General features: G+C 37.7%; 2 protein-coding genes across 2 annotated transcripts; one reads left to right on the forward strand and one right to left on the reverse strand.

Annotated features, from left to right (window-relative positions):
• Nucleotides 1-220: 220 nt before the first annotated feature.
• On the forward strand, nt 221-10,448 carry LOC113668435 (inactive hydroxysteroid dehydrogenase-like protein 1). The gene is made up of 12 exons (XM_027184335.2): nt 221-428; nt 747-875; nt 2,924-2,970; nt 3,376-3,451; nt 3,849-3,956; nt 4,359-4,417; nt 5,159-5,203; nt 5,654-5,688; nt 7,381-7,462; nt 7,932-7,997; nt 8,677-8,826; nt 9,548-10,448. Exons 1-12 carry the CDS (start codon nt 344-346, stop codon nt 9,647-9,649), a joined length of 984 nt encoding a protein of 327 aa, XP_027040136.2. The 5' UTR covers nt 221-343; the 3' UTR covers nt 9,650-10,448.
• On the reverse strand, nt 9,653-22,006 carry LOC113668434 (uncharacterized). Its single transcript, XM_027184334.2, has 10 exons — nt 21,593-22,006; nt 18,210-18,479; nt 16,484-16,849; nt 15,251-15,405; nt 14,709-14,880; nt 13,750-13,829; nt 13,064-13,304; nt 12,551-12,668; nt 12,299-12,344; nt 9,653-11,307 (listed from the first exon to the last, which is right to left on the reverse strand). Exons 1-10 carry the CDS (start codon nt 21,741-21,743, stop codon nt 11,227-11,229), a joined length of 1,680 nt encoding a protein of 559 aa, XP_027040135.2. The 5' UTR covers nt 21,744-22,006; the 3' UTR covers nt 9,653-11,226.
• Between the last annotated feature and the right edge of the window lie 890 nt (nt 22,007-22,896).

Below are 22,896 nucleotides of genomic sequence, written 5' to 3' on the forward strand. Positions count from 1 at the left end.
GCGCTGGCGAAAAGGTTCGGTCACCATATGCAAATTTCCCAAAATATGAAAATCCAGACTTAACTTTTCGGGTGGTGGCTTACAGGAGGTTCGACTGTATGTTACAACAAATATTCTCATAACAAAACTTTTCAAAATAGTAATCGATGCAAACCTTCATCCTTTGTACGCTCTTTCTCTTATTGTAATTCAGGTGGAGAATATGAAGCTTTGAATCAGTATTCATGGATAACTATTAATTATCCCAACCAAGATTTTAGCTAAGAAAAGCTAGATCCGCCATCCTTTGTCCACAGTTCCTATCAACTTTTACTTTTTTATCTGGAGTACGAACATATTCAATATGGCGGCCCACGATCAAGACTATCTGGCGTGTATTTTATCATACCTGGATAACTCTGGCTTAAAAAATGGATTAGCACTTTTAGGTAAGTCTTTCGTCGAAATTGACTCCTACCATTTTTCAGGATATAGGTTTAATTCGCAAATGCGACAGTAAGAGCTGAGGTTTATACCAGGGTGATAATTTGCATCTTGATATCTTCATATTTGGATGCAGCTCAGAAACTAATACGTAGGAGTTTCGCGGTAAAGAAATCGTGAATCTGGACAGAACAAGCATTTTTTGCATGACTGAATGAGTTGAAAAGTCCATTTTTGAGATTTTTTCCTTTACGGGAAATAAAATATATTAGCTGATTGAACTCAGATTTTCTTTTTTGTTTAATTGTCCTCCCCTTCTGTAGGTCTTTTGTGGACAGCCAAAGTATCTTTAACTCTTGCTTTCAACATCGTGAAAGGCATGAGAATATATTTTTTAGCTCAAGTCACGCGAAGGAATAATTTTCGTACCAAATATGGCGGCAGATGGGCAGGTGAGGCATCATATCAAGGCTGTGCTCCAACGGCGCCCGGTCGCCTGAGGCGACTAACATTTGGCCTCGGGCGACTGAAAATATTTTCTTGGTCGCCCGGCCGGGCGACTGGCTGGTGTTGGTTTCTTGATTTACAGTCAAAAAAAAAAAAGAAAATGTTATTCAATCGGGCGCGCGTTGATATTCAAAGGTCGTTCCACGTGAATTTACGTGTAACATAATCATCGACTTTGATCGTGACAAGCTGCACAGTTTTCGATTTTAACTGCTTTTCCAAATAGTATTATAATTTTTCCTTTAAATTAGGATGGCTCGTTAGTTAGTTTTTGAAAAGCAATTGTTACTTCTGCTCTGACAGGCGTAAAGTACGGTCGACATTAATAAATCGCTAAATGAACACGGGAGTCGTTCTTTTAAAAGAAAATTTTATTCCATCGGGCGCGCGTTGATGTTCAAAGGTCGTTCCACGTGAATTCACATGTAGCATAATCCTTGACTTTGAACTTGACTAGCTGCACAGTTTTCGATTTTAACGGCTTTTCCAATAGCATTAAAATTTTTCCTTTAAATTGGGATGGCTCATCAGCTAGTTTTTCAAAAGAAGTTGTTACTTCTGCTCTGATAGGCGTAAAGTACGGTCGGCGATTAATAAATCGCTGAATAAACACGGGAGTCGCTCTTCTATGCTAATTTAATATTTGAAATAGTGTTTTGCTAAGCTTACATAATGCTTTGAATTGAACTTCAATGAGACAGTTTTAGGTTTATCAGATTATCTTTGGTATATGTATACTATTCATTTTTCAAAAAATAGTTTTGCACTGCTTCTGTAAGTGTGAATTAAATAACTATTTGACTATAAGTGATGATAGGTTTTCAGGAGGTCAAAGGATACGATGTTTCATGAACATAAAAACAATAAATAAATGCACATAGTTCTATTTGACTCGTTACGAATACAGTTTGTTTAATTTTTAATAATTAACTGACTGATTTATTAATTTGGGCGACCAACTAGGGGGCCCAGGCACCTCAGCTAAAATGTTTGGGAGCCCGAAGGGCTTGCCGAAATTTTGATTTGGGCGACCATCTTTTAGGCCTGGACACCCGAGCTAAAACGCTTGGGAGCCCGAAGGGCTCCCTGAAATTTTCCTTAGAGCACAGCCTTGCATCATATATATATTTGTTTAAAATTCAGACATCTTCTGGTTAGAGTTTCATGGCAATCAGAAGAAAGGAATATATCCCAACGATCAGAACTAGTGAGAACTCAAAGTAATGATAAGCAGACTGTTTAGCCCTTTACACCCCAACATCAATATTCATATTCTCCCAACTGTTCTCTGTACATTTACTAAAGTGCTGACAAGGAGAATTTGTCTTATAATCAAGAGTTTCTATAGTTGGTGATGATTTGCTCTATTCTCATGTCATAAATGTATGATTCAGTGGTGATGTTGTGAGGAGAAATGAGATGCTGGTCACTGTTAGGGGTTAAAAGATCAAGTCAGATAATGGTCAGTGACTGACCCTATGCCTTGTGCTCCATGAACCTTACCAGAATTTGCACCAATATATATAAAAATATTGCAATCATTGCACAAATAAATGAGTTAAAATCATCCTCTTGTGCTAGATCATCTCACTATTTTCATATGTACAAAAACAGCTTAATTAACCTTAGTGTTGGTGGTTAGCTGTGGATATTTATCATATTGCTTTGCAGATCAGTTAAGTGTTTGCCACTAGCTGCTGACACTGAGGTTTTGTTATTTAATTGATTAAAAAAAGAGGACCAGAATTTACTAAAAGGCCTATTTGCAGGCATAGGAAAACACTTGAAGTTTGTACTAATCCTCAGTTTGCAGGGAAAGATTGGCATAGAAAAGTCAAAAAGCAAATAGGAGAGAGGAGGGGGGTTGACCAATGTTATTGACAGTCAATTTTTTTTTTCATATTTTGGTGTAATTATATTTTTTGTAAATTGCAATACTGACATGCAATTACTATGATTTTATTTCTTAAACCAACGATTCTTTATTTGGCAGTTGTTACAGGTGCATCTGAAGGAATAGGAAGATCATTTGCATGTGAGGTAATAATGTCATTATTTGTGAGCATTTGAAATAATTATAATGGTGTTCATATGAATTAAAATCAGAGTCCCTTACTTTTATGGATGTGAAGTTATTATGCAAGACTCTTAACTCTTGCTGAGCTTCTCTCACCCAGGATTGTGTAGGAGTACTGAGGTAATTAAATTATTTTGCATATCATGCCCTTGGGTCGGTCTTACTCAACTTGGCTGTAGTAGGGGGGGGGGGGGGGGGGGACTAGGAGGAATACTTCCATACCTCCAGTAACTGGTCAATAAAACAAGATGAACTCTGGCATTGTGGGTTACTTGGCTTGTGAGTAAGACTAAAGTTGAATCCTCTACACTAATTATCTCAAAGTGAGCTGAACTGTCACAAATGTATGAAATTTCTTTACAAGACAGTTGGCACAATGTGGAATGAATGTTGTTCTGATGAGTCGCTCAACCCAAAAATTGGAAAAGGTTGCAGAGACCATAGGTTAGTGAAAAAAAAATAGGTGTTTAAATTTTTTAGTGCTATAGCTTATAAAAGACAATATTAAGAAGTTTTTATGGATTAAATGTTTTGGTTGACACATATTGAACATTGGTAAAATTTTGTTTTCTAATTTCTCTATGGTTTTCCATACCCAGTTACCCTAATTTCTGAAAATTCAAGAGTGTTTAAACATGCCATTAATCAGAGGTTATTCGAGTGGGGAGAAGGGGTGGAGGAGAAATTAGTGTTAACAATTATCTTAGATTGATGACAACTGAGAATATGTTTTCAGAGCAATTGTGTGAACGTCCAGGGAGTATTTTCTAGAGGTAGTTCCTCTTCAATCATTTTTAACTTTATAATGTTACAAACTTATGTCGCAATTCTTGTATTATAGAAAAAGAGTGCAAGGTTGAAACACGTATCATCCCAATAGACTTTGCCACACAGGATGTTTACCAGAAAATAACCACTTCACTAGAGGGACTCGACATAGGCATTTTAGGTGAGAAATTATATTTATAAAGGTAGTACCCAGCATTATTGAATTTAAGAGATCAAGGACCAATACAAGGCAGGCATTCAATCAGTACTTACTTTTATGAAGACGTGTAATTTCATTGGTTAATAATGATAATTATTACAAGTAAGAAACAGTGAACTGCATGACCCACATGCTATATTTTCTGTAGATCCTACTTATGCAGATATATAGTTGATATATGCTTACCACCTCTAAGCTTGTCATATGGTGTAGTCCTGGGGATGGGTCATAATTCTAGGTATCTGCATAAAAAGTTCCTTTTTTTCATTGTTTTAAAAAGCCTCAGCATGTTAGAATTATGCCATTTCTCTCACTGCCTTTTCTCTTTTTTTTCTCATTTTTCTTCTTTTTTTCAATTTTTAGTGAACAACGTTGGTGTAATGTATGACTATCCACAATACTTTTTGGATGTTCCCAAACAGGTAACATTAAATGCTCCTAGCTTTGTTTAGAAATGTCAGCCTTGGCATTTTGACATTTTAAGTAATACACTGAAGTTCATCATGGTTAAACCGATGCATCATTTTTACCCATTTTTGTCTCTCTTCTATTGTTTGATTCAGTTAATGCCTATGGGATAACATCCTATCCAGGCAAGAAGCTGTGTGCCTAAATTAATTACCAGAGGCCCATTTCTTGAAAGTCCTGGGAACTTTATGGACCCAAAGCTATATTTAAAAGGAAATTAAAATTTAAAAATTAGAGAAGCAGTGTCTGGCACTGCAGTTACTGGTTCATTTTGTTTCTTTAGCTGATAGTCAAAGCTTTTAAAATCCCTATTTTAAATGAAAACAAAACAGCTTTACAAACCCATTAAGTTATTGAGACCTTTGAGAAACATTCCCCTGGTTGTTGTATTTTTCACTGGGAAAAGACTCTTTGTTCTTGTATGCCTCTCCCCACCTTGGAGTGTTTACGGGTGCCAATGATCTGTTGGTGAAACCTGGTGAAATGCATGGGAAGGGAGGCAAGGGTGTTTTTGACTTGCGATAAACTAGCTTGTGCAACATTAATCAACTGCATACTACAGACATGAGTAACCAGGGTGGAAGTAGGCCATAGGTATGGTGAACTCAAATAAAATAACATATACTCCCATGGCATGTCAGTTTTTCAAAACTGAATAAGACTGCAAACATTTTTGTCTTCTCTTTAAAATGCAGAAACTTTTTGACTTGATAAATATTAACATGACTTCGCTTATAATGGTAAGTGTTAATTTTAGGTCATGTGACAGATTGTGAGTTTATCAATTATAGTAATGCCTAAAACTATTTGCTATCCTAGGTGTATCCTCAATAAAAACAATATTACATGTAACTCTGATTAAATTAACTCCAAAGTATCTTGAGATACTTGGGATGTAAATGAATATTTATAATATTTGACATTGATTAAAATTGTTTTATTTAATATTTGACAAGTAATAATGATAAGAAAATTTCTGCAAATAAGTGGTTTGATTGTGCTCCAGGTTCTTAGGAATACCAATGAAGAAGCTGGAAATTTTTTTTTTTGGAACAATGTGTGATAATGACTTTATTTCTTGGTATGCTTTACACCTGTCCAGCTTTAGTGCAAAAGTATTAACTGTCAACTTCTCATAATATCCTCATACTATGTCATGCTCTTGGTAACCTTTAGAGTTTCCTTTTTAGATGACACGTGTTGTTTTACCCCAGATGTGTAAAAGGTAGGTTCATCCTTGTCTTTTGTTCAAAGAAAGCACATGCATGAATGACCAATGGAAAACTGTGGCTAGAATTTTTATTCTAGTTTAAACTGCTTGTTAAGTTTTAACAAAGGGGTTTAAACCAAGCAAAACAGAATCCCTCATTTACCATGACATCCAAATAAGCCTTTCTCTCTGATAAGCCTAGTCCCTCTCTTATAGGGCCTCTCTAATAAGCCCTTCTCCTTCATAGGCCCCCGTCTTAAAAGCCCTCTCTCTTATCAACCTTCCTCTTCAATAAATCCCCCATCTATTATTTCTCTCTCCTGTAAGTCTCTCTCTCTAAGAAGCCCCTTTCTCTGATGAGCCCCTTCTGTAATAAGCACCTTCTCTGCTATTTAGTCTCCTTTCTACTGAGCCCCCTCTGTAATTAGCACAGTGCCTCTTTAATGAGACCCCCCTCTGATTAGTCTGGTGCCTCTCTAATAAGCCCCCTCTCTGATTAGCCTGGTCCCTCTCTAGTAAGTACCAGCTCTGATAAGCCTGGTCCCTCTCTAATAAGTACCAGCTCTGATTAGCCTGGTCTCTCTCTAATAAGCCCCTTCTCTAATAAGCCCCCTCTCAAATAAACCCCTTCTCTAATAAGCCCTTTCTTTTATAGGCCCCTTCTCTAATAGGCCCCCTCTCTAATAAGCCCCCTTTGCAAAAAGCTCTCACTAATTACTCACTTCTCTAATAAGCTCCACCTCTGATTAGCCTGATTCCTCCCTGATGAGCCCCTTCTCTAATAAGCCCCCTCTCTAATATGCTTCGTCCCTGGTAAGTCCCCTTTCTGATTGGCATGGTCCCTCTCTAATAAGTAGCAGCTCTGATTAGCCTGGTCCCTCTCTGATAATTCCCTTCTCTAATAGGCCCCCTCTCTAATAAGCTCCCTCTGCAATAGGCACTCTCTCTAGTTAGTTCCCTCTCTAATAAGCTCCTTCTCTAATTACTCCCCTCTCTATTAAGCCCCCTCTCTATTAAGCCCCCTCTCTGATTAGCCTGATAAGTCTCCTCTCTAATAAGCCCTCTCTCTAATAAGTCTTCTCTCTAATGAGCCCCTTCTCTAATAAGTCTCCTCTCTAATAAGCTCCCTCTTTAGCAAACCCCCTTCCTAATGATCCCCTCTCTAATTAGTCCCCTCTCCAATAAGCCTCCTCTCTGATAAGCCCCCACTCTAATAAGCCCCCTTTTCGATTAGCCTGACATCTTTCTAATAGTCCCCCTCTTATAAGCCCCTCTCCACAATAACGTTCTCTCTAATAAGCATGCCTCTTTGTTGAGCCCTCATCTTCAGAGCCCTCTCTCTAAGAAACCATCTTCTCCAACAAATCTTCCCCCCCCCCTTTCTTATTACGGTATCTCTCTCTAATAAGCCCCCCTCCCTTCACTAAGCCTCTCTGTGCCAATCACCCAAGAGAGGATCACTACCTCTGCTAGCATCTAATTTCTCCTTATAATATCATTCCTGGATCACTCATGTAGCTTACGAGAATAAAGGAAATGATCACTAAGTTAAGAAGCTCTTGATTGTTAAACAAATTCTCCTTGTCAGCGCCTGAGGAAATGTATGAAGACCAGTGTGGAGAGTATGCATACTGATGTTAGGGTGTAAAGGGTTAAGTTAGAACTTTTCCAATTCTTCGTAGCTTACCATGTTGTGACAACTTTCAGGAAACGGGGCGCAATTATTAACATGTCGTCTAGTGCAGGAGAGTTGCCTACACCCCAGATGACAGTCTATGCTGCAACTAAGGTAAAAAAAATAATGTACATTTATAATTTTTGTGTTTTTTTTATTGTTGTGTCGTTTTTTTTCTACTCTGGTGATCCAGATATCTGTTTTTAATTGCTCTTGTTTCTTTGTTGTTCTTCCATCTTTTTTGTATGTTTGTGTGCTTTGTACTAGAAAAGAGACCTTTGATGAGGCAACTGAAGTGTCTTGTTAGTTATGCGGATGAAAGCCTGGTTTATCTAGTAGAGTAACGTGTGCAGTAGCACAACTAGTTTGAAAAAATCTCCGTTTTCTTGACGGCAACCTCAATTCTTTATGCCTATTTTCAGTCTAAGCGTAATCTCTCTCTCGAAGAGTCGCAGGTGAACGCTTTTCCACTTTTCCACTTGGTGGCCACGCCTCATTAACCTAAACTATTAAAGATATGTTACCCAATTACTCGCACATTTCACGTACTCAATTCATTCTCTTTTGCTGTTGTTCCAAACAGGAATTTGTGGACAGTTTTTCACGTGCTCTTGCTTTTGAGTATGCCCCGCAAGGGATTGAAGTTCAGGTATGATTTTACATTTAAGCAACTGAATATTTCTGTGTCTACATATCCCCATCTCCTTAGTAGCGAAGTTGAGAAAGTTCCCGCAAGAAGTCTTCAACCGTTTTTTTACAATCTTCTTAAAAAAATATGGGCGAATCTTTGGAGTCACGGCTGATTTTACATTGTGTCATCTATACACACCTATGGACCAATAACAGCACAGCATTTCAAAAAGAAAAAAGTTGACGATTTTGTTTTCAACATTGATTTGAAAATTCATTTGCTCTAAGTGACAAACTTGTAGTTCTTCTTTAAATATATTGGTTTCTAATTAATACTTGATATTTTGCCTTTTTGGCTTCTTTTGATCTCAATGATGGTTTATATGCATGTAACTTTTCAGTATCTCTTCATGTTTTAGCAAAGAATGATCGAATTTCTCAGCCACAGTCTGAATTCCTTGTATCACCAAATCCTCTTGATAAATTTAGAACGAAATGCATTGTTCCAGAGATGATAACACTCAAGTTTCAAATTTATTGCACAAGGAAAAAAAAATTACCAGTAGTATTACACAAAGGAATGTAGTGATACACTGAATTGTTTGAAAAGTAAACGGTACAAAAACTAGTAACAAGAAAATGAATAATTGAAATTGAACTGGTGAAACAAACGCTAAATGGTGTTTCCTCTGTTCCAGTCTCTGAGACCGTTTTACGTGGCCACAGCCATGACATACGGTACAAAAGCTAATATCGTTGTTCCATCACCTGAAACGTACGTGAAGAGTGCACTTTACACACTGGGATTGTCAAGACGAAGCACAGGCTACTGGAGTCATGGTATTCAGGTATTTCACTATTTTATTTACAGTTTTTCATGCTACTATAGCTTTTCACGCATTCCTTATCTAACGCCTCACTCAATTTTTTCTTTTTTTTTTTTTTTGCTCCTAGCGGTGGTCTTGGTTTTCGGTATTTTTCTTTTTAAGGAACTGTAACTTATGCATGCCTGGCTAATTTTGGAATTCATTGAAGAAACAAAATTATTTTAGTTACTGAATGGGGTTCACACTTTATTTTGCCTCTGAAACTAATGAGAGATTTACTTCTGGTTAGAAAAAACAAACAAAGAAAAACAAAATAACAAAACCAAGCAGAGGTGTTGTTAGGCACAATATAAAACTGGGAAAACTTTCTATTTTATTGATTTTCTAATTTTTTGTGTTAATTTAGTTCTTTAAGGCGGGCCATAAGTGTTCCCTTTACACTCTGATGATGACCTTCTAATGATCGCAAGAGTTTATTTGTAATATTTTTAAGCACATTAGTTTGTTTGTTTGGTTTTTTTTTGTTGTTATCTGCACCCACAACTCTCCGCAACCTCTAGAGAACTCTACAACTCTTGTATTACACAAAAACCAACTTGTATTACCAAACTAACATGCCAAGCCATCCCTGGCCTTGGAAAGCCCAACGGTGTATTGTTGATGATTTTTCTTATCTATTCATTCGCATAATTGAAATTGCCTTTCATATCTCTTTTGTTTGTTTTTGTTTTTTTATCTTTAGGGTTGGTTTGTTAGTTTTTGTCCCGAATGGCTCTGGATGTGCACCGCTACTTTGCTCAACAATCAAATCCGTCGAGTTGTTCTTAGAAATAGAAAGCAGTGACGATTTTCATATTGGAAGCTTCCTTTAATATTAATCCCATTTCTTTGTTACAAATAATCGAAACCGATTAAATCGGCTCCCTACAATTATAATAGGTATCGTAAGCCAACCATGAATTATCATGTGCTCTTGTTTCATTCATTTGCTGCACATATCTAATTTTACTCTGATCCCTTTTCCTTTGAAAATTAAAGGTAACTATCCGTTTTTATAAAAATTAGTATTGTATACTTTGCCAATTTTTATGGCAAGAAAATCTAAGACACCTGATGCAACTGAAAGAAAATTCTGGGCTGGTCGAATGAACTCATGTCTATTGACATCTGTGTACTGTGTAATGCACTACGTTCATTATTTCTGAGATGAAGAAAATAAATATAGGTATTACTCTAGGTAATAATATATACTACACTGGTGAATAAGGCTGATTGGTTTGTTTGGAAGTGAGTAACAAGTATTCTTCACCTCCAAGCAGCGGAAGAGTCAAAATTGTGCGTCAAGAGTTTGATTTCCGACCACTTTTCGGTATTTTGACAGAATTAAACTAACTTTTTGTATTTCTGCAAGGTACGCACTAAAACAATTATTCACCTCAATGTAGGCGAAAGTGGTGAATGTTTACATCCAATTCGGTGAAAAGTTGTTCGTGCAACCAAATGTTTATTGGCTATTTTGTTATCTGTACTCAACTTAAAGGCACGCTTCTCGTTTCAAACCTTATCCAGTGTGTTGTTATGTGATTTTCATCAAGTACGTACTAGTTACGTTTACGAATAAACAGCGTCGAATTATCTTTAAATTTGATGTGCTTTATGTGGAACAACTATCTCCTTCATTTATTTACATTTCAAAGCCCTTTTCCTTTTTTTTTTTTTCCGGCCTTTGCCAGTCTTTTGCAAAGCTACTGTGCCGTTTTCTGCCGTATCTGCTATATTTTTTCCCACCTATTATATATCAGTGCGCCCATACGGACGTTGTCTGGGGAATTTGAGGCTCTCCATTCTTCTAAGCGCATTCTTACTCCATTGCAACAAAAATTTCCTCAGTTCACGGCCAGTAAACTCGTCAAGTTTTGCACGAAGTTCTACCCGGAAGAGTCCAAAATATGCCATGCGTTCTTTTGCGGTATCGTTAAGGGCGATTTCCGAGTTCTAATACCTCTCAGTTCCAAACGAGGCCCATTGCAAAACCTTTCTTACGGGAAAGAGTTTTATTTGCATGGTGTTTACATGATCATTTCCCGATCAAAGGCCCCAGACACAGCCTCGGTTTAAAACAGAGGCTTTGCACATCTCGGAGACGGTCTATTTTGGTGTGCACTGGTACCTCGACGATGATTATTTACTTGAGTTTAACAGCCGAAACTATCACGAGAAAAGAAGCAATTGTTACCGACGGGCAGGCATGCGCAGTGCGCAGAGGAGAACAATGTCTTATTTTCCCCAAAATACTTACGTACATAAAATACCACACCCCTTTACTTCAGTATAGTCACCGCTGCTTTTCTAGTCTACTAGTCTAGTCTAGTCGACTTTCTTTCTTGCCATTGGTTGGTCTTCATTAGTAAGTTGATCCATTTAATTTACTTCTAATCGATCGTAGTTTCCATCATCCAAAGACTCCTCGATCTCGTCATAGCCATGGATTGGGGGCATATCCTGTATAAGAAAAAAAAAAAAAAACAGAAATTCTTCTAATTTAGCAACTACTGATGTCTGATGAAGACAACGTACTGAATTTTTACGGTGGCCTGTTGTCGACCATTTCAACGCTCTCAATCTCTAACAATGACTAACATCTTATTTCTCTTTACAATATCACCCCTGAATCAAACATTTGGGTCATGAGAATAAAGGGAATGATCACCAACAGAAAAGGTTTTGAGTGTTGAACAGATTCCTTGTCAGCACCAAAGGAAATATATAGAGAACAGAAAGAAGGATATGCATACTGATGTGAAGATTTAAGGGTTAGAAAACAGTTAACGATAAACAGTAGAAGTCACACTCTTTTTGTAATGTTATGAAACGCTGTAAAGATTGGCCACGTCCCATCAGCGTGAGCGCGCGTAAACTTGACCCTGTAGTAATTCGAGTTCAGTACCATTTGGAAACCGATCACAAACAAAACGAAAATTCAAAAACAAAAAAAAAAAACAAAAAAAAAAAACAAGATACCACGAAAATAGAAAGGATTTTGACGAGGGTGGAATGGAGATGTCTCCATGTTTTAGCTGTAGTCAGGTATGTATCGTCAGATAGTGATAGTGTTAATTATAGTCACCCTTTATACCGTAACATCAGTATGCATACTCTCCATAATTTTCTTTAGACATTCCCTAAGGTGCTGACAAGGAGAATTTGTTTAAACATCAAGAGCTTCTTTAGCTGGTGATCATTTCTTTTAATCTCGTGACCTTGATGTGTAATTCGGGGATGATATTGTAAGGAGAAATTAGATGTAGGTCACTCTAAAGGGTCAAGAGTTAAGAGGTGTAGTGTACTTTGAGCTCGGTCGTGAAAAAAAAAATTGAGAAACCTTTTATCATTTATCGTAAATGTATGACGCTACAACCAAGCTTAACATTTACGATTTGAAATCTATTCACACACATGATATGGGTTATTTATGGTTTTCTTTCCCTCTTACCAGAACAGCTCCCAAAGGAGGTCTTCTGTTTCCTCTTGAACGATTTCTGTAGGAAAGAGTTCAATTGAAATAAATTTGAAAATTTGAAATTGCAATTTCCTCTCTCACTGAATTAAAACAGGACTCAACGAGATACCACCTATGCCTCCACCTGATTACAAACACAGTATCCCTTCCATAACTTTCTGCCCACCGATAGTGAACAACGACCCCCCTTCCCTACCCTCATCCGTAAAGAATAATCGACCTCACCTATAGCACATGAAGACGACAAACACCAGGAAAATTCCTCCAACTGCTCCCGCCACGGCGATCAATATTGTTTTGGCGAGGTTTTTTTTAGAAACCTTGTATGGCGGCACAGAACTTACTGAAAAAGGAAGAACACAGGTAGAATTAATCATAGAAAAAAAAAGAAAGAAAATGGAAAAGGAGACTGGGCATAGAATTGGGTGAACACCATGGGTAACGGTTTAAAAAAGTGTACAAAGAAGTTTTTCTCTAAGGAATTTTTGCTTTGTTTCCTCTGTTGTCAGGGTTCTACTCCTTGAACAGAAAATCGCCAAAACTAGCTCACTGTCGCTACGAACCGGAAAACTGTGCCCCAACGGAAAAAAAAAAACAATCAAAAACAAAATAACAACAAAATCTCTGACTACTGTATGATCTTCATGCTGGAGGAAAAGGTAACAAGCTCCGTTGGTGCGAGCCACTGGGCTTACGACCTTCTGTTTACTTTCTGCGGTTATTTTAGTCAACCCATACCTTCTGTGTCGCCCCCAGTGCGGCAAATTCCGCTAACAACGCTGCATAGCTGACCCGGTTCATTACACAGCTTCATCTGCACATTGCATCTGTCAGACGGCTTAAGAGCAGGAATGACCACACTGTGAGTGCTACCATTATTGGTGGTTATATTTCCTGAGATTAACTGGTTTCCTCTCTGACAACGGTAAAGTACGACAGCATTCCTCAATGGGCCATTGAAATACTCCGCTTTTGGAACCTAGAATCAAGAGACGATTCACCTGAGCATAACCAACTCAAAGCTGCAGCCGTTGAATGCCGCCACGACGAGCACAAACGAAATTCTCGACCAATCAGGGCACACGTATCTCTGTATTACCCTGAGCAATTTAACTGATCGCTAGCTTGCTAGCAGGCACGTATCATCAGCATTTCGGCACAAGCGTTTCTCCGCCTGCGGGGAAGTATGAAGCGTTGAACAACGCGAGCCAGCGGGAGGTCTGCAAGGGGTCTAACACTGATAGTGCCAGACCCCCGGAAAACATCTCCCTGACTCGTCTCGAATCCGGCTACCCGTAGAGAGCCGCCTGCTTGCGAGCTACCTGGTTGTTTATAACTGTATATCACAACAAAATAGACTTTTTTCCCAGCAATCACTCAAGAACTCGAGCTAAAAGAAATTAAAAAAAACAGAGGGAACTTACAACCCAGGTGACTGTCAGGGCAGGCTTAGAATTTAGATTACTCCAAGAACTGCAGTTCGATATTACCGGGGGCTTTGGTGCTGAAATGGGAAAAAAGAAAATTGTCAGAGCTCGATGTTCCACACAAAGTGATGTTAATTTGCTGGACCTCTTGATATTTCGAAATAGCTTTCCGTTGGTAACCCTTTGCACCCTGCTAGGTTTACAACCAACATCAGTATGCATATTCGCCGAACTTTTTCTCTAGACACTTCCTAAGGGGCTGATAAGAAGAATTTTTTTAACAATCAAGAGCTTCTTTGGTTGTTGATCACTTCCCTTTTTCTCGTAACCTTAAAATATGATTCAGACATGATATTGCAAGGAGAATGGATGCTTTGAAGGAAATTAGGAGCCAAAGGGTAAAGGTATGCGAACGTTCCGATTGGTGGAAAAATTATACCACATTTTGCTGTTAGTAATTACCACTAAAGAGATAATTTAAAGTTTAACGCTAAAATTCTACTAGAACCACTCACATCTAAAATAACCGCCACATGATTTTGTGATGTTTCTAAACAAAAAAATGACGAGCGAAAATGAAATAAACTTAATCGTTCTAATCGCTGCCAATATTAAGAAGGAGTGCAGTTTTTATTTTAAATTCGTTCCATATAATCATGTACCCGTCGGCGACAGAAACATAACGGTACCATTCAAAAATCACACTTAGCATAGTTTCTATTGGAGCGGTTTTTCTTTTTATTCAAAATTAGGAACCACTATTAGCGCTGATATCTTTTTCATGTTCTTGAAAGTGTTCCATTTAATTTGGATAAGTTTTGAGCTTAATTCATACAGCTTAAAAACCAAGCTAAATCATGAATCTATTAGCCCACGAAGTTACAACTTCTAATAATTAACAAGTATAGTCAATAAAATGTAAACCCTCAATTAGAAAACGACTTCACCCTCATTACCTGAAATCTTGGTCCTGAATTTTCGTTCAACCGTTTCACTGTCGATACCGTATGAAGTTGTGTTGTCATCAAATGATTTCATACCATACCGTACCATCAAGTAGAAATGATACCAGGATAAACCAACCAAATCAGTTATCAAAGTATTCGTTCGGGAATCTATTGTTTTACTCTATAACAGCAAAAAAATAGAGATAGTAATAAATAGCAAACAAAATTCTTACGAGGAATGAGGAAAGTTAACTTTCTTGGTTGTTCCTCTGCTGTCTCTCTGAGATCTTCTTTTCTATTCATGTAATTTATGGGCTAATATGTAATTAAACTACACGGACCTTGATTGAAGCAATTTCCAATCAAGTGTTGAAAGGATTCTGGGATTGTGCTAGTTACAGTAGCAGTTGTACTGTAAGAATTTTCATAGTGCATACATACATGTAGCCTAACCTTCCTCCCCCCCCCCCCCCCCTTGGAGATACAGAAAGGAGCCTCCGTTTGTCCTGGGGAAGGGGAGGGTATGACTACATGAAGGCAAAACTTTTCACCTTGTTATAACTGTCTCCTTCTCTGTGGTACATGATGGTGTACTTAACAAGAAGTGCTGGATTTTTAAACATTTTGGAATCTTTCCATCTCAATTTCACTGTAACAGGGGGAGGCACTTCCCTGGCATCCAAGAATGCTGTAGGCAAAGGAGTGGCTGAATATATAACAGAACAATGGTAAAATATTATTGTAACTCATCGCATGATGTCTCACCAGAACTAAATATGTCTACAAGACAGTACAAAGTTGTATTTTGAGATTATTATCTGGCAAATTCTGAATGTCAAAGTTTCTCAATGCTAACTTAATGTGCTAAATGATATTTCTGATGTAAAAGTATCTGATTCAATAATGTAGTACAATAATGCTGGATGTTAGACTATTTCAGTCAAAATAAAAAAAAATTGCTATTAATAGCATTCCAAAGGATACCAAAATTTATAAATACAGGGCTATCAACAACTGTCCGATCACATAATAAGATTCAGCATCTGGGTGAGGAAAGTCCTAAGATGGACTGCTGCTGGCACTGGCAGTAGTGACTGACACTGATGGACAACCTGAGTGGAATTCATCATTAAAGACCTCAAGTGACTTAATTATAACACTCACTTGCCATTGACTCTTCACTCTACCCTGAAGATGACTCAGGTTGTCAAAATGTCAGTCACTAATACTAACAACAGTCCTTTTTAGGGAGTGCCCTCACCCAGACAATCCAACTACACAATCAATTGCAAAATAATTACTGCTTAATTGATAATGGGTTAACGATAGAGTCTGCACTTAAGCCAAGTAGCACAAAAGATCCTAAAACTTATTCCACTCTTCATACAGTGTAGCTTGCAGTGATCAGAAGCAAATTACTTTTCTCCAAACTCAAGAAGCAAGTCCTTTGCAGTTCACCTTTGCAGTTCCCCCAGTTCTTTGTCAGCTGGGTTTCCCTGACAATTTACTTGTACCCATGTATACTCCTGGGTAAAGAGAGGCACTGTGAGATACTGTAAAGTATCTTGTATGTTAGAACTCGATGCAATTAACACATCTAGAGCCTGAATCTCTTCACCTCAGGAGTCCAGTGTGCTAAATGTGAGGCCACCCATCTCTCGTGATTAATAATTAACATATACCCTAAGCATTCACAAAACAAATTATAATCATCATGATGATAGGCAACACATGTAAAATTACAGAATATTATCTTGGTAGCAGCAACTGCCACTAGTACTCACTTAAAAGTGGATCAAACATGATGTTTGGAGTGAATTCCACAAGATTGCTTACACCAGTTCCTAAGTCATTTATAGCCTCAACATAGGCAGAGTGTGGGAAGAAAAGGACCACAAAAACATCACAAAAAAAACTATCAGATCCTGCTCCTGGTTCTTGTTGGAAATGGCTTTCATAACTGATTGTAAAAAAATCTTTTTTACACTGCCACAGCTGATCAGCACTTAAACTTGATGTATTAAATGCACATCTTGCTTTGACAGCATACTTTAGCTTTAATCCACCACTGTACAATGGGGCCTTCCAATGAATACGAGTTTTATACTCCACATTGTTTACCCATACATCTCTAGGTGGACTTGGAATATCTACAAGGGCATTAAGTGTATAAAACATATTAATTGTATATCGTATTTACCTGTGTATAATGCGCACTTCTTTTCTGTAAAAATAATCATCAAAATTGCAGTGCGTATTATACACGGATTCTATTGTTTGTCAAGCCCGTCCTAATTTGCATATGTTAAAAACACAACAAAGAAAGTAAAATTGCATGGATTGGTGGCCTGGAGAGGAGAAAGAGCTTGCTTGTTTACAACTCATTTGAAGCTGACTTGATAGATACTGTGAAAGCGTCCTTCAAACGCGAGAACATTGATCTTGCTGTGATTCCTGGCGGGTTAACTTTCCTTCTCCAACTGCTTGATGTATCTTTGAACAAACTTTTAAAGATGGAGTCCGAAAGCACTGGATGGCTGATGGAATTCACGAATTTACCGACTCTGGATGATAAAAGAGGGCTTCGGGAGAACTGATCTGTTAGTGGATTTCGCAAGCATGGAAAGCCATTCTGTCAGAAATGATCACTGCCTCTTTACTGAAGTGTGGGATCACAAATAATTTGGATGGATCACAAGATGAATTGGTTTACAATTCAACTAAGAACAAATCGAAAACCTATTTGAATCAGACTGTGAGTCAGAATTTGAGGGTTTCATTGTTTAAAGACACTGAACATTTTACTTAAATCGAAAGCAATTGCAATGCAGTGATGATATTCAAGCTACCAGCAGTGCTGTGAGAAGTTGTGAATTTAGGTATATTAATGAGGACTTCAAGTTACAACATTTGTAAAACATCTGACTGTTATTGAATGGCAAAGCTTGTATTAAGTAGGTGCTCGGGTGTACGATGTTTGTAGTAGCAACTAGTTAGAAATTGTTGTTACTATATTATTTATGAATTCCCAGCTCTTGTTAATTAAATGGTAAAATGGAAGTTTTAATTCTTGGTGTTTTTCTTGAAATCCTTTTTTTTAGAAAAAAGAGGTCAAAAATGAGGGTGCGTATTATACACAGGTGCACATTATACACGGGTAAATACAGTAAATAGAACTTTGCAAATAACATCATGCCGTTTGAATATACAGATCCACTTTATTTATTCAGTTTTATTCTCCTTCCTCACTGTGTGTCTGGTTGAATGGTTGAAATCATGGTCACAAGCTCTAGTGCAACTGGTTGCAGTAGAAACTACTACCTATCCCGTGACCAATTGTTGACCAAGTATCCACTATTTATTGACTATCATATCAATTAAACATCAAGCAAGTACTTACCAAAGCTATCTATAGAAATTTTTGTTACCAAACACCTTCCCTGTACAATATTGAATAATTGAGCCCAGCACATGACAGAATGATGTAAGAAAAATGTAGTTTTTACTTACCACCAATTGTCACTGCGACAGACTTGGGTTGAACTATGTTATTCTTCCCTTTTTCTTTACACACATAACTTCCATTGTTAATCCAGTCCACCTGCTCTATTATCAACTGAATGGTTTCATTACTCAGTTTTGTTGTGTGATTGGACAAACTCTGATTTCCATGATACCAGGATAACTGAGAAGAATTAGCTGCTCCAATTATACTGCAGTTCAACTGAAGTAGTTTCCCCACTCTGATTGTCACATCGTTTGAAGTTTCTAAATATAACCCTGGAAATAATAATCAATACATGACTCTAAAATTAAATCACTCTACTAAATTTGACACACTTAACACTAACTTTCTCTGCATTCCTATTTGTTAATCCTTTGTAACCTAACATCAGTTAGCAAGTTCTCCACATTGTTCTCTGAGAGTTTCCTATAGAACTTACAAAGAGAATTTGTATAACAATCAAGAGGTTCTTGATTTGGCAATCATTTCCTTCATTCCCATGACCTTAATGTTTGATTCAGAGGGGGTGTGGACAAAACGTGGGGTTAGGCCATGGCCTACCCTGTGGCCTACCCTATGGCCTACCGGTGGTCAGATTTTCAAATATAAAAAATAAAATCAGTAAGAGTCGAATAATTAGTTAATTAACTAACTTAAGGACATTTATTTTGAGATACAAAAAGAAAAGAAAAAATATTAAACAGATTGTTAAATTTGTCAATTACTCTGTGTGCTATATCTTTTTGTCACAATGTCATGCAATATAGTATCCCAAATGAACTTCCTGTTGCACAGAGAACAGCTTAATACACCACTTGTATTGTTATACTACCACACTTCAGTAAGAAAAGCGAGTAAAGTTTGTGAAACGTTTATGACACGTTTATGACGGCGATGCATGTGTGTCCCGGGGTGCTTGTTGCAAATTAAATACTCTACAGCACAAAAGAGGCACTTTAAAAAATTGGCCTGGCACGTACTGTTTGCATTTTCTTACCTGGATATGTTGTTCGATATAACACCGTTCATTGCACTTTTATACTAGCACTCCACTATATATTACTAGCTAGCAGCCTGTATAGATCGTGAAGCCGCCATTGTGGATATCCTCAGCGACCACGCAATATTGGCCCCTCCTCTCCCCTCTCCCCTCCCCCTTAACCTACCGTTATGGTTGAGTGCATGGGTGGAGAAGACAGAGTTAGGATGTTTCAAGGCTGAGTGCTGTAATAATTGCATTGTTTCGTTCCCTCAGACGTTCAAAATCGTGATCGTGACTTTTTAGTATACCCTATTTAGAGACATAGAATTGTACGCCAGCGTACTCGTTCAACTCTTACTGATTTTATTTTTATGTTTTCAGAAATCTGACCACCGGTAGGCCATAGGGTAGGCCACAGGGTAGGCCATGGCCAACCCCACGTTCTGTCCACACCCATTCATAGGTGATACTGTTGGAAAAATCAAACGCTTATCACTCTCATGGGTTAGATAGCTAAGGATAGTTGTGTAATGTTTGTCAATAAATTACAAATAAATTGTTGTTTTTGTTGTTCTTGTATTTTCTGTAGCAATTAGGTGAAATTAAAACAAGGATGTTAATTATTGCTGTTGATTGCTCCTCAAAAAATTGAAAGTGGTTGAGTGTGAACATGATTCGTTCCCTTTTTTCGAATCTGGATTTCCTTTTTCTATTCAGTCTGCCTCCAGAAATGGATACTCTTAGATCCCCAATGTAGCAAAATTTTCCATGGGGACAAGTGCTCAAGATAATTGCATTTACTGGTTTGTAAAAGAGTTTGAAACTATTGCATTTTCTAAAAGCTAGTTAGAACCCCTCACAAACACTACTGACAACACAACCACTAACAAATGAAAAATTGAGGCTGTTAAATGAGTTGAACATCCCCCATCCAAATATCATAAAGTTTAACATTCACAGACAGTGAATTTCCCACAACTTCTCCTATAATTTCCTTAACTTTCAACTCTCAGGGGTGATTAATATAATTTTTATTCAACTTTCACTTTCACTGTACAAATTCTGATTTTCTGATTGGCTGATTTGTACAACGTGATACTGGGTTGTGACAAAAACAACCTCCATGACATCATTATCATGGTGTAATAGCTGTGGTGTAAATTCAACACACCACTGTCATCACACCACAGCTTCCACCGACTCAAAGTTTGTCAATTTGTCAGATGCAGACATTGATTCTCTTATTGATGATGCAATCCTTATAAATACCAAGAAAGCAACTTCTTGGGGAATATCTGTTTTGAAAAGTTAGGTTACAAATTCTAAATTTTCATTCAAGCTGGTTGAGGTGTTTTTGTGTGTTGTGTTTCTTTGTGCTGTGTATTTAATTTGAATAAAAAAACTATTAATGCAGTCATTGCTCATGGATTATCAGGATTTACCTGTACTCATTCACAAACAATGAACTCAAAATTTTACATACCACACTCAGCAAAGCCTTGTGTAGTTTTGAAATTTCTCATTTATGGTTTGACTGAACTTGGGCAGGTACATACTGATAATTCACTCGCTGAGTGTGTTAACCTGTAAATGTTCTCTAATAACATCTATACAATATCCAGCAAATAGGTAATGAGATTTACTCAAACTTATCGGGTAGAAGTTTTTTTCTTGATCTAACAAAAAACTCTCGTTTACAGAGAAATGTGCAGCAGCAAGAGGGGAGAATTAACCATCAGATCTTATGAGTTACAGGGTTAATATCAATGACTTAGAAATAAACACCAGACACCAAGCAGGTGCATCCCATTCAAAAGGGTTCCAATTCTGGTGTGATACATTTTACAGCGTGACTTAAAAGTTCCTGACAGTAGTTTGACAGTGAAGCTCGGCCAAGTTTTTCCAACAACAGCAGAACACTCTTGAAATTAGAAATAAAACTATCAATTCCAAAGGTAAATCTCTGAGCTTCATAGATATCACGCAGCATGTTTTAACCCGTTCGGTAAATTTCAAAATTAGTTGTTCATTTAACAGGTACCTGTACGTTTACAAATTCTTTACAAATCGTTGTGTCCCGAAAATGTTGTGCTTTAACAACACCATAACTGTGAGCCGCTGTATTTCATGTTGGAAAACGAAACATCATTCTCCTTCAGCGAGTCAAACAAAAGGCGGAAGCGCTCGACACAAACAATTATGAAGAGAATACCAATATGATTGTCTTTCGAAAAAGCAACTAACCTTTTCATGTGCAAAACAGTTCAGAACACCGCCGATTCCGAAGATCTTTCGCTATTGTTAACTTCTTTTCTTACGACAGAATCATGTCACAACCTTGAATATTCTATAATTTCAACAAAACGTAAGTGCATGGTACAAATCTTTGAGACTTATTGCACTTACCTGCCGACTTGTTGCTTGAATGGTGAACGCTCGCCTTCTGTTGGCCTAACACGTGTTCAGCCGCGCAAATGGAGTGTTGACAGTGAAGACAGATCGAGGACACATGCCAAACTCGTAGAACGAGCCAAAATGCCTGCTTTTCATAAGCCATACTCCATGTCTAAACAAAAACTTCTAGGCGTTTCTATCAAAATTTGACTTCTGGGATGAACGATCATTTTATTTAATTTGCATAAACGAACTCATGCGAGTCATCGCCAAAATAGCTTCCCTTGCCGAGAAATTGCTTCTTCGAAAATGGGAAATCAAATGCAATCGAATCTCTTCCACTTTTCTCTTTAGAAATTTGTTAGGATAATTGTTTATTCCTTGCAAAGACTTTCACTTTTCTGAATATTTCGATTTTATGTAAATAATATCCACGTCAGATATGTTTATTTTGCAAGACGCCATTTTGAATATTGCGTGCGATTACTAGTTTCCCCGGTGACTTAATGAAAACACAGCGTTCAAACACCGTGCATGCAGGACAATTTGAAAGCATACGAGGGATTTCCGTACGCGTGTTTAGCGTAAAGTAAGAAAAAGAAGATTAAATTTGCAACTATTGCAATGCGTTAAAAGGGTAAAATTTCCCCACGGCCCTCAGTTCTTAACTAGAGAAAACAACGAAAAAAACAATACATCTCCATTGGGAAAACATATTTGTTTTACATTAGTTTGGGGCTGTGCGGAAACTTTACCGACAAATGAAAAAAGGATTTTAGTGTAAGATTAAATCTCGCCTTTATTTAATTATGAAATATGCCAACTGTTTTTAACGCGGACGCTCCGTTTCGGTGATCGATATGGAATGTGACCGAAAATTTCCTCTACCCTTGCTGCACAGTCCATTGTCCACCATAAACATAGACCTGTGACCGTCAAAAAGATCTTGTGTGGCTCTGCTTCTTCCTTTTTTAACACATTTCCCTCGGTGATTACCGGCGACTCCACAACGAACGCAACAAAGAATACGTTGCAGTCTGCACGGCCAAGTCCATGAACGACTTAATCACGCCGCCGTGCAAAGTGCAGAAAAAGAGTACAAGAGTGTAAACTAACACATAGCGGGTAAAGTCCAGAAAAACTACGTATGTCTCTGTCTTAGAAACTTCGAACTCTCATTAGAGACAGCGAATACTACCTCTCCCTCTGAACCTCCATGTTATTCGTCATAGTGCGCATATGCAATAATCTGACCGCTGTGTTGGTGAGACTGCAAAAACTACCTTCGTCACAAAGGCGGGAAAGTGACGTCATAA

This window comes from Pocillopora damicornis, chromosome 3, assembly GCF_964200805.1.
Source record: "Pocillopora damicornis chromosome 3, jaPocDami1.2, whole genome shotgun sequence".
NCBI classification, from domain to species: Eukaryota; Metazoa; Cnidaria; class Anthozoa; order Scleractinia; family Pocilloporidae; genus Pocillopora; species Pocillopora damicornis.